This window comes from Manis pentadactyla, chromosome 4 (assembly GCF_030020395.1).
Source record: "Manis pentadactyla isolate mManPen7 chromosome 4, mManPen7.hap1, whole genome shotgun sequence".
Classification (NCBI taxonomy): domain Eukaryota; kingdom Metazoa; phylum Chordata; class Mammalia; order Pholidota; family Manidae; genus Manis; species Manis pentadactyla.
In genome coordinates, this window is record NC_080022.1 from 78,764,808 (window position 1) to 78,778,958 (window position 14,151).

A 14,151-nucleotide genomic window follows, 5' to 3' on the forward strand; every position below is an offset into this window, starting at 1 on the left:
ATTTCATTAGCACTTTACTAGAAGTCTTTCTTCAGTGACTAAGGACTTTTTCCTGTTGGTACTCATAAGGGCCTGACTTCAGTACCCATAAGTGATTTCTCAGCAACCTACTTGCCACCTAACAACTGAGTTAGGTAACCTGATGTAATTTCTAATATCCTAAGCACCTTTCTGGAACTTGACTAGACCTGGAACCCACTGAAACATGCCTAATAATGCCCATCTTGCAGCTTGGTAATTAACAACTTGACCTTGGATCTGTCTTCTGTCATTCTTCACAGCCCAAATTCTTGTTACTGCTACTTGACAGATACTCTAAAAAGCTGCAAAAACTTGATACCTAGCAGAGTTCCCAAGAGTTCACCTCCTGCCAGTCCCCTTGACCAAGTTCTTTATCTTAAATTTGAATGATTGAAGTGTATATTAGGACCACTGAGAAAAGAACAGCCAGGTTATGGTGTCAGCTGCAGAGCATTAGTTATGGTATCTAATGTTTCATGGAATACCAGTTCTGCATCAATAATTATTTCACAAGCACAGATTTTAGTCAAATTGGAAGAGAATCTAAGAGTACCTTTAAATAAAAACAGGTTTCACCACATTTTCTTGGAATTTTGCAGTATATCTAGATGTTTACAATCCTATCACATGACATATAGTCTGTGACATCATATTCAACTCTCATACTGGAGTGTTAAGAACTCTGAGGACCTACCAGCTAGACAGTTAGGATCCTAAGAGCTTTCATTAGGAAAGTAGCCTGGACTAAGTTTCAAGAGTCCATCATTTTAATCTCTAGGGCATTCTTTTGTAGTTCATAAGAGTCACGTGTAACTTAATACACTTTTGGTGGATAAGTTACAATTCCAAATCTCCCACATAACCAATGAACACACTGATTACCATCCAGGAAGTCAACCAACTGATCGCAAATTGTACCATTTACCTACCACTCTGGGCTGTTACTGTTTACTGATTTTAAGAAAAACTGGTGTTGAACTTTCATAGTTACTGTGCTTTCTCATATGACAAAGAACATCTAACTTTGCAACACAGGGCATTTAGAGATGGCTTCAGAATATTGTAAACATTTGTTTCTTTGTCTTAATTAGCTTTTTTTAAGCTTATTTTTAATGGCTATTTTTAGCATTTAATAAACATTGTGCTGAGTGTTATATAATCTGGTTCGAACTTCATGAATATATATAAGAAAAACTTAACCAAGTGATTTGCTTTAGGTTGTACAATTAGTATGTGGCAGAATCAAGGAAAGCCCATAGCATCGACATTATATATTATAGTTTTCTCAAATAGGCAACATATTGGTTCATTCAGAAAATAATTTTGTGCCCAGCACTATGTTGGTTACAGGTATACATAAAATAAGGTAATTGCATTTCATGTTCTTATTAATGAGTCAACACTAAGTTTCTCTCTCGGAAAGAGAGCTGTTAAATGTGTTCTCAATGTTCTTTAAATTTTAATTTTTAACACATGAACAATATTTAAACAAAAATCAGATGGTATTTAACAGAAATAAAAATTACAGACTCATGTTAAATAAATTGCATTATTTTTGTATGATCTGTTTTAAATGTTGCATTATCACTTTTTAAAAATTTTTTAATTTTCATATCATTAATGTACAATTACTTGAACATTATGTTTACTAGACTCCCCCCATTATCAAGTCCCCCCCCACATACCCCAGTACAGTCACTGTCCATCAGCATAGTAAGATGCTATAGAATCATTACTTGGCTTCTCTGTATATACTGCCTTTCCCATGTCCCCCCACCTACATTATGTATGCTAATCATAATGCCCCATTTTCCCCCTTATTCCTCCCTTCCCACCCACCCTCCCCCATCCCTTTCCCCATGGTAACTGTTCATCCATTCTTGGGTTCTGTGAGTCTGCTGCTGTTTCATTCTTTCAGTTTTTTCTTTGATCTTATACTCCAAAGATAAGTGAAATCATTTGATACTTGTCTTTCTCTGCCTGGCTTATTTCACTGAGCACAATACCCTCTAGCTCCATCCATGTTGTTGCAAATGGTAGGATCTGTTTTCTTCTTATGGCTGAGTAATATTCCATTGTGTATATGTACCACATCTTCTTTATCCATTCATCGACTGATGGACACTTAGGTTGCTTCCACTTCTTGGCTATTGTAAATAGTGCTGCAATAAACATAGCAGTGCATATGTCTTTTTAAAACTGGGCTGCTGCATTCTTAGGGTAAATTCCTAGGAGTGGAATTCCTGGGTAAAATAGTATTTCTCTTTTGAGCTTTTTGAGGAACCTCCATACTGCCTTCCACAATGGTTGAACTAATTTACATTCCCACCAGCAGTGTAGGAGGGTTCCCCTTTCTCCACATCCTCGCCAACATTTGTTGTTTGTCTTTTGGATGGTGGCGATCCTTACTGGTGTGAGGTGATATCTCATTGTGGTTTTAATTTACATTTCTCTGATGATTAGTGATGTGGAGCATCTTTTCATGTGCCGGTTAGCCATCTGAATTTCTTCTTTGGAGAAGTGTCTGTTCAGCTCCTCTGCCCATTTTTTTATTGGCTTATTTGCTTCTTGTTTGTTGAGGTGTATGAGCTCTTTATATAATTTGGATGTTAACCCCTTAGCGGATATGTTATTTATGAATATATTCTCCCATACTGTAGGATGTCTTTTTGTTCTACTGATGGTATCCTTTGCTGTACAGAAGCTTTTTAGTTTGATATAGTCCCATTTGTTCATTTTTGCTTTTGTTTCCCTTTCCCTGGGGAGATATGTTCATGAAGAAGTTGCTCATGTTTATGTCCAAGAGATTTTTGCCAATATTTTTTTCTAAGAGTTTTATGGTTTCATGACTTACATTCAGGTCTTTGATCCATTTTGAGTTTACTTTTGTGTACAGGGTTAGACAGTATCCAGTTTCATTCTCTTGCATGTTGCTGTCCAGTTTTGCCAATACCAGCTGTTGAAGGGGCTATCATTTCCCCATTGGCTATCCATGGCTCCTTTATCATATATTAATTGACCGTATATGCTTGAGTGTATATCTGAACTCTCTGTTCTGTTCCACTCTGGTCTGTTCTTGTGCCAGTACCAAATTTTCTTGATTACTGTGGCTTTGGAGTAGAGCTTGAAATCAGGGAGCATAATTCTGCCTGCTTTATTCTTCCTCCTCCAGATTGCTTTGGCTATTCAGGGTCTTTTGTCATTCCATATGAATTTTAGAACTATTTTCTCTAGTTCATTGAAGAATGCTGTAAGTATTTTGATATGGATTGCATTGAATCTGTAGATTGCTTTAGGCAGGATGGCCATTTTGACAATATTAATTCTTCCTAGCCAAGAGCATGGGATGAATTTCCATTTATTAGTGTCCTCTTTAATTTCTCTTAAGAGTGTCCTGTAATTTTCAGGGTATAGGTCTTTCACTTCCTTGGTTAGGTTTATTCCTAAGTTTGTTTGTTTGTTTGTTTGTTTTAGGAGAGCAAGGGCAGGGCTTTTATTTAGAAATAAAGTGAGAGAATAGAGCTCATGGCTCACTCCAGGAGGGGACAAGAGAGCCCGTAGCAGTGCGTTGTCTAGGGGGTTTTATAGGCAGTTGAGGATTTTTTGAGAACATCAAAAAAAAGGCTTAGGGGTGTGGACTTGTACCACCTGCCCTGTCCTCCAGGTGGGCTGGGTCATAGTCTGATTGCTAGGGCTGACAACGGAGTCACGGGTTATGCTGATACCCTTGCAGAACACTCAAACATTCCAGGCCAAGTTGCTTCTGGCCTTTTGACCTTTAACTGATCTCACTGAAGATGTCTATATTCTTAGGTATCTTTCCCTAGAGAATTAGTGTGACCTTGACTTTGCATAATGCTTAGCACAGAGTTTCAGTAGGGACTTCTTTGCCCATTGTTACATTGCTCTGACTGTAAATACTCCACCCTGCTTTTCCCAGAGGCCCTCACCCTACTCTAACTACACCCACGGTCCCTGTCTCATTCTCCCCTCTACAGATGGAAACCCTAGCTGCTGCTAGGGAAGGGGGGCAATGACCACTCTGGCTGCTTCATGCTGAGAGGGGATGCAGTGAGGGGTGCAGTTAGGTCTCCATCAGTGGTCAGTTGAGAGGGCCTCGGAAGATGGGCACTTCTATTCCAGTTTCCATTTCTATTACTATTTGCAGTTTTGCGGCTTCTAGGCAAGATAGAACAAATTGTGTTATTAGGTTAAGTAGCAACATCTGGAGTTGGATTTTCCATTCTGGAGGGACAAACTTGATGAGATTAAGACTGCATGGTTGAATATGAGAACTAGAAATGGTAAAACTTAAATTGCAATGATAGGAGAAAACTAAAACATCTGGAAAATCATAGCCAGATATTTTGAAGAAACTAGAATTCTGGATCTAGTTTATGTCCCAATGACTAGTATTAGGAATTAGTATGGATAAGGCTGAATTATTGAAACAATACTTTTCTCTAAAATCACCCTCGTTTTTATTAGGAGTAACCAGATTAAGAAAATAATTAACACTTGGCTTGATTATTTGCATAAGTGCAGCAAGAAGAGCAATTGATTACATAGGCTCTTTTAAATGTGCTTTGCTGGAACTTTTATAAGGAATATCAGATTGGACTTTTAAAGGCCTCTTGAGGCCAGAAAGCCAAGCCAGACTTGCTGTCAGGTTTTGCCTGCAGTACCTGTAGATTTGGGCAAATTCCTCTTTTCTTGAGGTCTCCAAGACATTCTGAGGTTCCTGCACCTGCCAGGAAGTGACCTTCCTTACTCACTTGGTAAGGCTGCTGGGAACTCTGTAAGCAAAGTACCAGGCCAGTTCTTCCAAGGAGCTTGTTGGCTTTATAAAGTCAACTTTAGTTCCTTAAAATTGTCTGTTCATATCTGAGTTTAAACACGTGTCTCTCAGGTATAACATTCCAGTCAAAGCCTTGGTAATATAACCAGTGTTTTTTCAATTTGTCTTCTTACAAGGAAAGCAGATTCTTACTGAACTTATGCAAATAAACATACTGCCATGAAATCTGAAAATAGTCACTGAGAGTTTTTAAATTCTGGAGGGATCAGGTAGAGAGAAAGAAAAATGTTTCAATTCTGCTTATAGTCATTTACTAAACTGTTGTCAGCTTAAGAGAAAAAGCTTAAAACCATTTATCAGCAACATTTGAAACAAAAAGACACAAAATCATCTTCCTTTGTTTACTTAATCCTATGTAACCAATACCTGTTCTGCTGAAATCTAGTTCTTTACTAGTTCAGGAGTAATAAAACAGTGACTATAAATGACAAAAGACTTACAAATGACAATGGCTAAAGATCTGATGAGAGCTTACTGTAAAATAGTGACATAAGGAAATTTGGATATTTCTGTGCCACAAAACATTCAGTAACAAAGTTTAGCATCATTCCCTTTGACAGTGCTTTCTAGGTAATTAAGCAGGTAATTATATATATCAGATAAATAAGCCAAATTAGCCAAATACTTTCCTCAATGAGAAAAAATTCCTCTGACATGTTCCAGGGACCCTCTGGAAAATAGCAGAGTTAACTAGAGGTAAAAGCACCTTTTTGCATTTGTGGTTTTTTTTTTTTTTTTTGGCACTTGCTTAAATAGGATTATAGGTTGTCATGAAGCAATACTTATCCATTTAACCAGAATGACATTGAAATACCTCAAAGGCAAATAAAGAAGGTTACACATTTGTTAGCAAAGTTTAGCTTTTAGTCCCTATAATATTAAGATCTCATTTTCTTAAATACTCCAACAACTCATTGAGACTTTAAGCATGAGAAACTGCTTTGATAAAACAATTAGAGAACCCTTTACAATCTTTCAATATTAAGAGCAGACTGACAGTTAAGAAAATGTCTTTTTAACTGAAAAAAAAATTCTAATTTTGCTGTGTTCTTGATATCAAGACTCATTTGCTTTAATTTTATAGCAGCATGACCATATTAAATTCTTCCACAAACTTTCTACAACTTTCCTTACACATCAGTGTTCTCCCTCTTTAAATAAACAGCTGTACTTTAGAACAAAGTTACTTTCTTTTATCAAAAGACACATTCTTTAGCATGCAGAATGAATTTTCATTCCTTATATCTTCTCTTATTGAAACATACATCTTTTAGCATATAGAAAAGTTTTCCTTATTACTTTAAGTAGTTTTAATTAGAACTTAAAACCATTAGGAACCTTAATTTTCAGTGAACACTGAGAAGTAGGCTATTGTAAACTGTTACACTAACATTCTTTAGATTGACAAATTTATGAACACATTTTATAATTTCTGGAATTGTGTGCTTTACAGCACAATCTCACTAAGCACAAAATATGTCTAAACTTAGCAAAACTTTAAGATTTTAGGTTACTACAAAAATTCTCAGGTTGTAGACAGGTATACACACTGTAACACACAATTATTATTAAGATGTTCACTTGCTACACTTAGTTTACTCATTCTTAACAACTATGCTAGATTACTTACAAAACCTTTACTGGACATTAGACAGAGTCAAGCCTCTAAGCATTTTATTCTTGAAAGATTTAACAGATAACATCAACTTAAATGACTTTAGGTAAACTTAGGCAGCTGATAACCATAAGGACATGTCCGTTTCAGTTAAACTTAAATTAACATTAATGCTTAATATTTTCTATTAGAATTTTCTGGAAGTTTTAGAATGCCCAATTTTCACAAGCGCTTGTCTTTAAATCAGTTTTATTAATACCATCCGGAGGTAGAAAAATCTTTCATTTACATGCTTAGATACACAAACATGCAGATTGAGATATAATGACTACAGTTAGCAATACTTTTCATAAAAAAACATATACACAGATAAACTGATAAAGAAATTTGAGTTAGTGATATCCAATTGCCTTATTTTTAGCTTAATTGACTAAAAGTACCTCAGTTTTCAAGAATATACTCTACGGGTGAGCAGTTTACATAACTGGGTTAAGGTTTAGATGGCCCCAGACTGACAGGGCCGATGAAGGCTCTGAACTGATAGGGACTGTGTGTGTCCAGGTGGCTGAAAATGAAATGCAAGCACAATTCTAGCACCAGTCATTTAAAGCCAGGCTGTATTTCAGAAGATACATTTCTTCTGTTTCAGGGAGTCTAGTTTAAAAACCTCCCAATTTTTTAAGATAATGAACCCAATAAGTAGAATAGATTTTCACCAAAAAAATTTAGAAAACTAGTCTCATAATAGTCCACAGGACTTTTGACTATTTCCCTTCCTTGCATTAAAATAAATTTAGCTGCATAACCTTATTATATTTTATAATTCTCTCAGGGACCAAGCCTCTCCATTAGTTTCTATTGAGGCCAGGCTTGTGTGCAGAAGATAAGACACTTCTTTTTCAGGGTCTGGGGATCAAAATTGCTCCCAGTTCTTTAGAATGCAAGCCAGAGGCGTGCATGGCTTTAGACTTGAAGAGGATGCTCCCATCTGAAAGAGAGAGAGGGAAAGACAGGTGTCCAGCACCTGATCAGCCTTTCTCTCTGTGAGGGCATCCCCTTGCCTTGGAGCCTAGGTGACAGTGGTTAGTCACCCCCTCTGCTGGCCTACTGGACTTAACCACTCCTTACCAGCATGGCCTGTACCTTGCCTTGATTTCCCTCCTGCCTTCCCACACTAAGCAAGAGTTGCTTCAGAGCTCTGGATCTAGTCGGGACCTCACTGGTATGCTCTTACTTTACACCTTCCGGGAGTCCTGATCCAGACCCTAGTTTCTCTGCACAGGCTTTAGCACAGTATACTTGGGCTGCAGATAAGGAAACGCCTAGCCCCAGGAAGACTGCCTCCAAGGAAAAGAGATCAATAGAATAGAGCCATGGCTAGAATTTAAATGGGGCCATTTACATGTACAGTTATGGCGGGGGGGGGTGTTTATACTCAAACACCAGTTTATGCCCTGCCTGGGAGTTAGCCAGTCACCCACTATAACAAGTCTGATCTGTGAAACAAGAGGTCGGGGGTCATCTGTGACTCTCGCATAGGCAGCAGCCTAGCCGGAGGTTCACCCAGTGCCATGGGATCAATCGGCCGGAGCCGAGATTGAAGGACCACCGTCTACTAGTCCAGTCTACCCTCAGGGTCCACAGATTAGGAGAGGAAAGTAGGAAATTGGCTCAGCCACTCCCCGACATTCCCATCCATCCGGAGGCGGGGGATCAAGGAGTAGCAGACACTGGGAAACTTTTCACCTGAGACTTAAGACTAGTAGCTGATGCTAATTGTCTTTTAAGTGGCTAATGGGTGCCCAGACACATTTTTATGAGATATAAAGAACAGTATTTAGTTAGGAATAAGAGCAAAGCGTGGATCTCCTACCTTGCAGTGGTGAGCATCGGGTTCCATGAAATTGATGAAGTTAAAAGAGAGTTAGAAACACCCCCTGCCTCAATCAGAGGCCAGGGTGGCCTGAAGAAGCAGTCTGGAAGTCAGAGAGACAGAGAGACACTCCTCCCAGATACCTGGTCAGGCTGTAGGGGTCTGCTTCCAGACACGCGGGCCTTTGAAAAGCCACTGAAGTGTAGCCTCAGCCTAGACTCTATCAGGTGCCCACAGCCTTCTTCAGTCCCTCACATCCAAGGAGATGCCTCTGAAAGGGAATGCTGGCCTCCACTCAGCTGACTTTCCCAGCTCCCAAGGGAAATGGGGGAACCACTGAGGGAGATGCAGGAGAACCTGTCGCTCTAGACTTTGAGATTGGCAACCGGGCTAGTCCCATGTAAGTGGCTGACAAGAGCCCAATGCTGTGTGCCATAGACGGCTTCCATCATAAGGACAGTGAAAGAAAAGGCAGGCTTGGATGCCAATACTCACCTCCGAAGCTATCCCAACGAGCCCCCAAAGACGATGCCAGAGTTCTTGTTCATGAAGCCTAAGAATGAGCTTCACAAACACTCAAGGTAGGAGAGCAAGGGAAGAGGCTTTTATTTAGAAATAAAGTAAGAGAATAGAGCTCCTGGCTCACGCCAGGAGGGAACAAGAGAGCCCCCTATTCCTAAGTATTTTATTCTTTTTGATGCAATTGTGAATGAAATTGTTTTCCCGACTTCTTTCTGCTAGTTCATCGTTAGTATATAGGAATACAACAGGTTTCTGTGTATTAATTTTGTATCCCACAACTTTGCTGAACTGAGATATTAGATCTAGTAGTTTTGGAGTGGATTCTTTAGGGTGTTTTATGTACAATATCATGTCATCTGCAAACAGGGACAGTTTGACTTCCTTGCCTATCTGGATGCCTTTTATTTCTTTGTGTTGTCTGATTGCCATGGCTAGGATCCCCAGAACTATGTTGAATAAAACTGGGGAGAATGGGCATCCTTGTCTTGTTCCAGATCTTAAAGGAATAGCTTTCAGCTTCTTGCTGTTAAGTATAATTTTGGCTGTGGGTTTGTCATATGGCCTTTATTATGTTGAGGTACTTGTGCTCTATACCCATTTTGTTGAGAGAGTTTTTATCATGAATGGATGTTGAATTTTGTCAAATGCTTTTTCAGCATCTATGGAGATGATCATGTGGTTTTTGTACTTCTTTTTGTTGATGTAGTGGATGATGTTGGTGGATTTTCGAATGTTGTACCATCCTTGCATCCCTGGGATGAATCCCACTTGATCATGATAGAAGATCTTTTTGATGTATTTTTGAATTTGGTCTGCTAATATTTTGTTGAGTATTTTTGCATCTATGTTCATCAGGGATATTGGTCTGGTGTCTTTGCCTGCTTTTGTTATTAGAGTGATGTTGGCCTCATAGAATGAGTTTGGGAGTTTTCCCTCCTCTTCTACTTTTTGAAAAACTTTAAGGAGGACGGGTATTAGGTCTTCACTAAATGTTTGATAAAATTCAGCAGTGAAACCATCTGGTCCAGAGATTTTTGTTCTTAGGAAGGTTTTTGATTACCAATTCAATTTATTTGCTGGTAATTCATCTATTCCAATTTTCTCTTTCTTTCTGGGTCAGCCTTGGAAGGTTGTATTTTTCTAGAAAATTGTCCATTTCTTCTAGGTTATCCAGTTTGTTAGCATATAATTTTTCATAGTATTCTCTCATAAATCTTTGTATTTCTGTGCTGTCTGTAGTGATTTTTCCTTTCTCATTTCTGATTCTGCTTATGTGTGTGTAGACTCTCCTGTTTTCTAGATAAGTCTGGCTAGGGGTTTATCTATTTTGTTTATTTTCTCGAAGAACCAGCTTCTGCTTTCATTAATTCTATTGTTTTATTTTTCTCAATTTTATTTATTTCTGCTTTAATATTTATTATGTCCCTCCTTCTACTGAATTTGGGCCTCATTTGTTCTTCCTTTTCTCGTTTCATTAATTGTGAGTTAGGCTGTTCATTTGGGATTGTTCTTCTTTCCTGAGGTAAGCCTGTATTGAAATATATTTCCCTTTTAGCACGGCCTTCGCTGTGTCCCACAGATTTTGTGTTGTTGAATCATTGTTGTCATTTGTCTCTTTATATTGCTTGATCTGTGTTTTTATTTGGTCATTGATCCATTGATTATTTAGGAGCATGTTATTAAGCCTCCATGTGTTTGTGCGACTTTTCATTTTCTTTGTGTAATTTATTTCTAGTTTCATACCTTTGTGATCAGAGAAGCTGCTTGGTACAATTTCAAATCTTTCTGAACTTATTGAGGTTCTTTTTGTGGTCTAGTATATGACTTATTCTTGAAAATGTTCCATGTGCACTTGAGAAGAATGTGTATCTTGGCGCTTTTGGATGGAGTGTTCTGTAGGTATCCATTGGGTCCATCTGTTCTAATAGGTTGTTCAGTGCCTGTGTCTCCTTACTTATTTTCTGTCCAGTTGATCTGTCCTTTGGAGTGGGTGGTGTGTTGAAGTCTCCTAAAGTGAATGCATTGCATTCTATTTCCCACTTTAATTCTGTTAGTATTTGTTTCACATATGTAGGTGATCCTGTGTTGGGTGCAAAGATATATATAATAGTTATATCCTCTTGTTGGACTGACCCTTTTATCATTATGTAATGTCCTTCTTTGTCTCTTGTTACTTTCTTTGTTTTGAAGTCTATTGTGTCTGATACAAGTACTGCAACTCCTGCTTTTTTCTCCATTAACTGCATGAAGTATCTTTTTCCATCCCTTTACTTTCAGTCTGTGTATGTCTTTGGGTTTGAAGTGAGTCTCTTATAGGCAGCATATAGATGGGTCTTGTTTTTTAATCCATTCAGTGACTCTATGTCTTTTGATTGGTGCATTCAGTCCATTTACATTTAGGGTGATTATCAATAGGTATGTACTTACTGCCATTGCAGGCTTTAGATTCATGGTTACCAAAGGTTCAAGGGTAATTCCTTTACTATCTAACAGTCTAATTTAACTCACTTTGTGTGTTATTATAAACACAACCTAACGGTTCTTTTATTTTTCCCTCCTTTCTCTTCCTCCTCCATTCTTTGTATGTTATGAATCATATACGTACTCTTTGTCTATCCCTTGGGTGACATCTATTCAGCCTTAGGAACACTTCCATCTATAGGAGTCCCTCCAAAATGCACTGTAGAAGTGGTTTGTGGGAGGTAAATTCTCTCAACTTTTTCTTATCTGAAAATTGTTTCATCCCTCCTTCAAATTTAAATGATAACCTTGCTGGGCATAGTATTCTTGGTTCAAGGCCCTTCTGCTTCATTGCATTAAATATATCTTGCCACTCCCTTCTGGCCTGTAAGGTTTCTGTTGAGAAGTCTGATGATAGCCTGATGGATTTTCCTTTATATGTGATCTTTTTTCTCTCTCTAGCTGCTTTTAAAAGTCTGTCTTTATCCTTGATCTTTGCCATTTTAATTATTATATGTCTTGGTGTTGTCTTCCTTGGGTCCCTTGTGTTGGGAAATCTGTGCACCTCCATGGCTTGAGAGACTATCTCCTTCCCCAGATTGGGGAAATTTTCAGCAATTACTTCCTTAATGACACTTCCTATGCCTTTTTCTCTCTCTTCTTCTTCAGGTACTGCTATAATATGAATATTCTTCCATTTGGATTCATCACACAATTCTCTCAATATTCTTTCATTCTTAGAGATTCTTTTTTCTCTCTGTGTCGCAGCTTCTTTGTATTCCTCTTCTGTTATTTCTATTCCATTTACCATCTCTTCTACTACATCTAATCTGCTTTTAAATCTCTCCATTGTACGTTTCATTTCAGATATGGAATTTCTTAATGATTGAATCTCTGACTTAAATTCATTACTGAGTTCTTGAATATTTTTCTGTACCTCCATAAGCATGTTTATGATTTTTATTTTGAACTCTCTTTCAGGCAGATTGGTGAGTTCAGTTTCATTTGGGCCTTTTTCTGGGGTTTGTGAGATTTTGGTCTGACCCATATTCTTTTGACATTTCCTATTTCTATGTGGTGCCCACTAGTGCTCAGAAGCTCCAGTCTCTGGAGCTGCTCATCCCCTAGAGTGAGGTTGGGGGTCATTGGGGAGGGGAGCTGGTGCCTGTGGGAGAAAAGATCTATTTCCTGATTCCCGTCTGCGGTACCTGTCTCCAGTGTCAGAGCCAGTGGGCCAAGCACACAGGTGTAAGCCTCTGTGCTTTGCTTCTCTAGCTGTTGTTGGCAGGGCCTCCCTCTGGCTGGCCTGACACCAGCACAGTGACTGCAGGTTTGTGAACCAGTGTTGGCAGGCTAGGAGGAAGGCGCAGCAGGCTGCATGTCACAGTGGGGGGCCTTGGAGCTGAGTAGACAGCCAGCGGGATGGGGCCCCTGAAGCTCCTCAAAGTTCCCAACCAGCTGGGCAGAGTGCACCCAGACAACCTTGTGCAGCTCTCCCCTCCCCCACGCATCAAGCTCCGTGCAAACCCCGCTCCTCCAGAAGACCTCTCACTCCTAGGAAGCCTCTCAGACTGCCTGCCTTTCCCTTCTTCCAGAGTGGCTGGGTGTGGATTCCCTCCTCCACAAATGGCCGTAGTCTCTCTCTCAAGCACTCCACCTGTCTGAGCTCCCCAGCATCCAGAGCACCACACAGTATAGGTTTCTGCTCCCAAAGCAGACCTCCAGGTCTGGGTGTTCAGCACTCCCAGGCTTCCACCCCCTCCCCTGCTCTGTTTCTCTTCCTCCTGCCGGTGAGCTGGGGTGGGGGAAGGGCTTGGGTCCCACCTGATTAAGGCTTTCCTACGTTACCCTGTTTCGTGAGGTCTGCTCTGTTTGTGAGGTCTGTGTGCAGTCTGGTTCAGCCTTTCTTGTTGTTTTAAGGTTGTATCAATTAACTACATTTTCATACTGTCTGTGGTTTTGGGAGGAATTCTCCGTCTCACCTCTCATGCCGCCATCTTGAATGCATTATCATTTTTATATAGTTGTAATGAAGGCATAAATTTTTTATGTAACATTTAAATTTTCCTTTCTTCTACAGATGGCCAGTACCATTGATATGACTCGTCAAAGAGACATCATGACAATGTTTGAAAACAACTTTGATTAACTTTTAATTAACCATCAGCTTAAAATGAATGATATAAAAAAGATATAAATGTATATGGTATGTTTGCTTTCAGACACCAAAATATCAATCTTATATTGTATTTTGACTGCATTAATATGATTAAACAGTTTTCACTTATATTTTTTAATAGCTATATGTTCATTTTTAAATTACATAACTACAGGAAATTTTATAATTTTGGATCCCTAAAAATAAATTTCCAGGTGTTACTCATTTTACAAATAATTGTCTGCTATGTATCACAGATTCTGTAAGCAATCCAAGTCCCTAAGAGCCCCATATTTAAAAATGAAAAATATGTAAGAGTATATAAGAAAACATATTTCTTGTTGAGTTTTTAACTTTTAAAACAAATATTTGTCTGCCTTCAAAAATATTTACAACCTCTAACAAATGATACTGGTTTCTTTGAGTGTCAGGTTAAATAAGATACTCTGCTGATTCTATATTCAAAATTTATATTGAAATTTAGTTTAAAGAATTAACATTATGTAAGTTTCTATAGGAACATCTATTAATATGTGCGACAGCAATAAATGTTGAAACTTTTACTTATAGTCTTTTCAAATTTAAATCTAAAGTACTTTTTGTTTCATCATTCTCAAGTTGCACTTATGTATAAATTTATGTGT

At 38.5% G+C, this 14,151-nt stretch overlaps 1 protein-coding gene across 1 annotated transcript in view; it reads left to right on the top strand.

Annotated features, from left to right (window-relative positions):
* Positions 1–13,613, top strand: part of BRDT (bromodomain testis associated) — a 64,477-nt gene extending 50,864 nt beyond the window's left edge. Inside the window, exon 18 of the mRNA XM_036906479.2 lies at positions 13,430–13,613. Coding sequence (XP_036762374.2) covers positions 13,430–13,498 — 69 coding nt within the window. The 3' untranslated portion in view covers positions 13,499–13,613. The remainder of the gene's footprint in view (positions 1–13,429) is intronic.
* Positions 13,614–14,151: the final 538 nt, after the last annotated feature.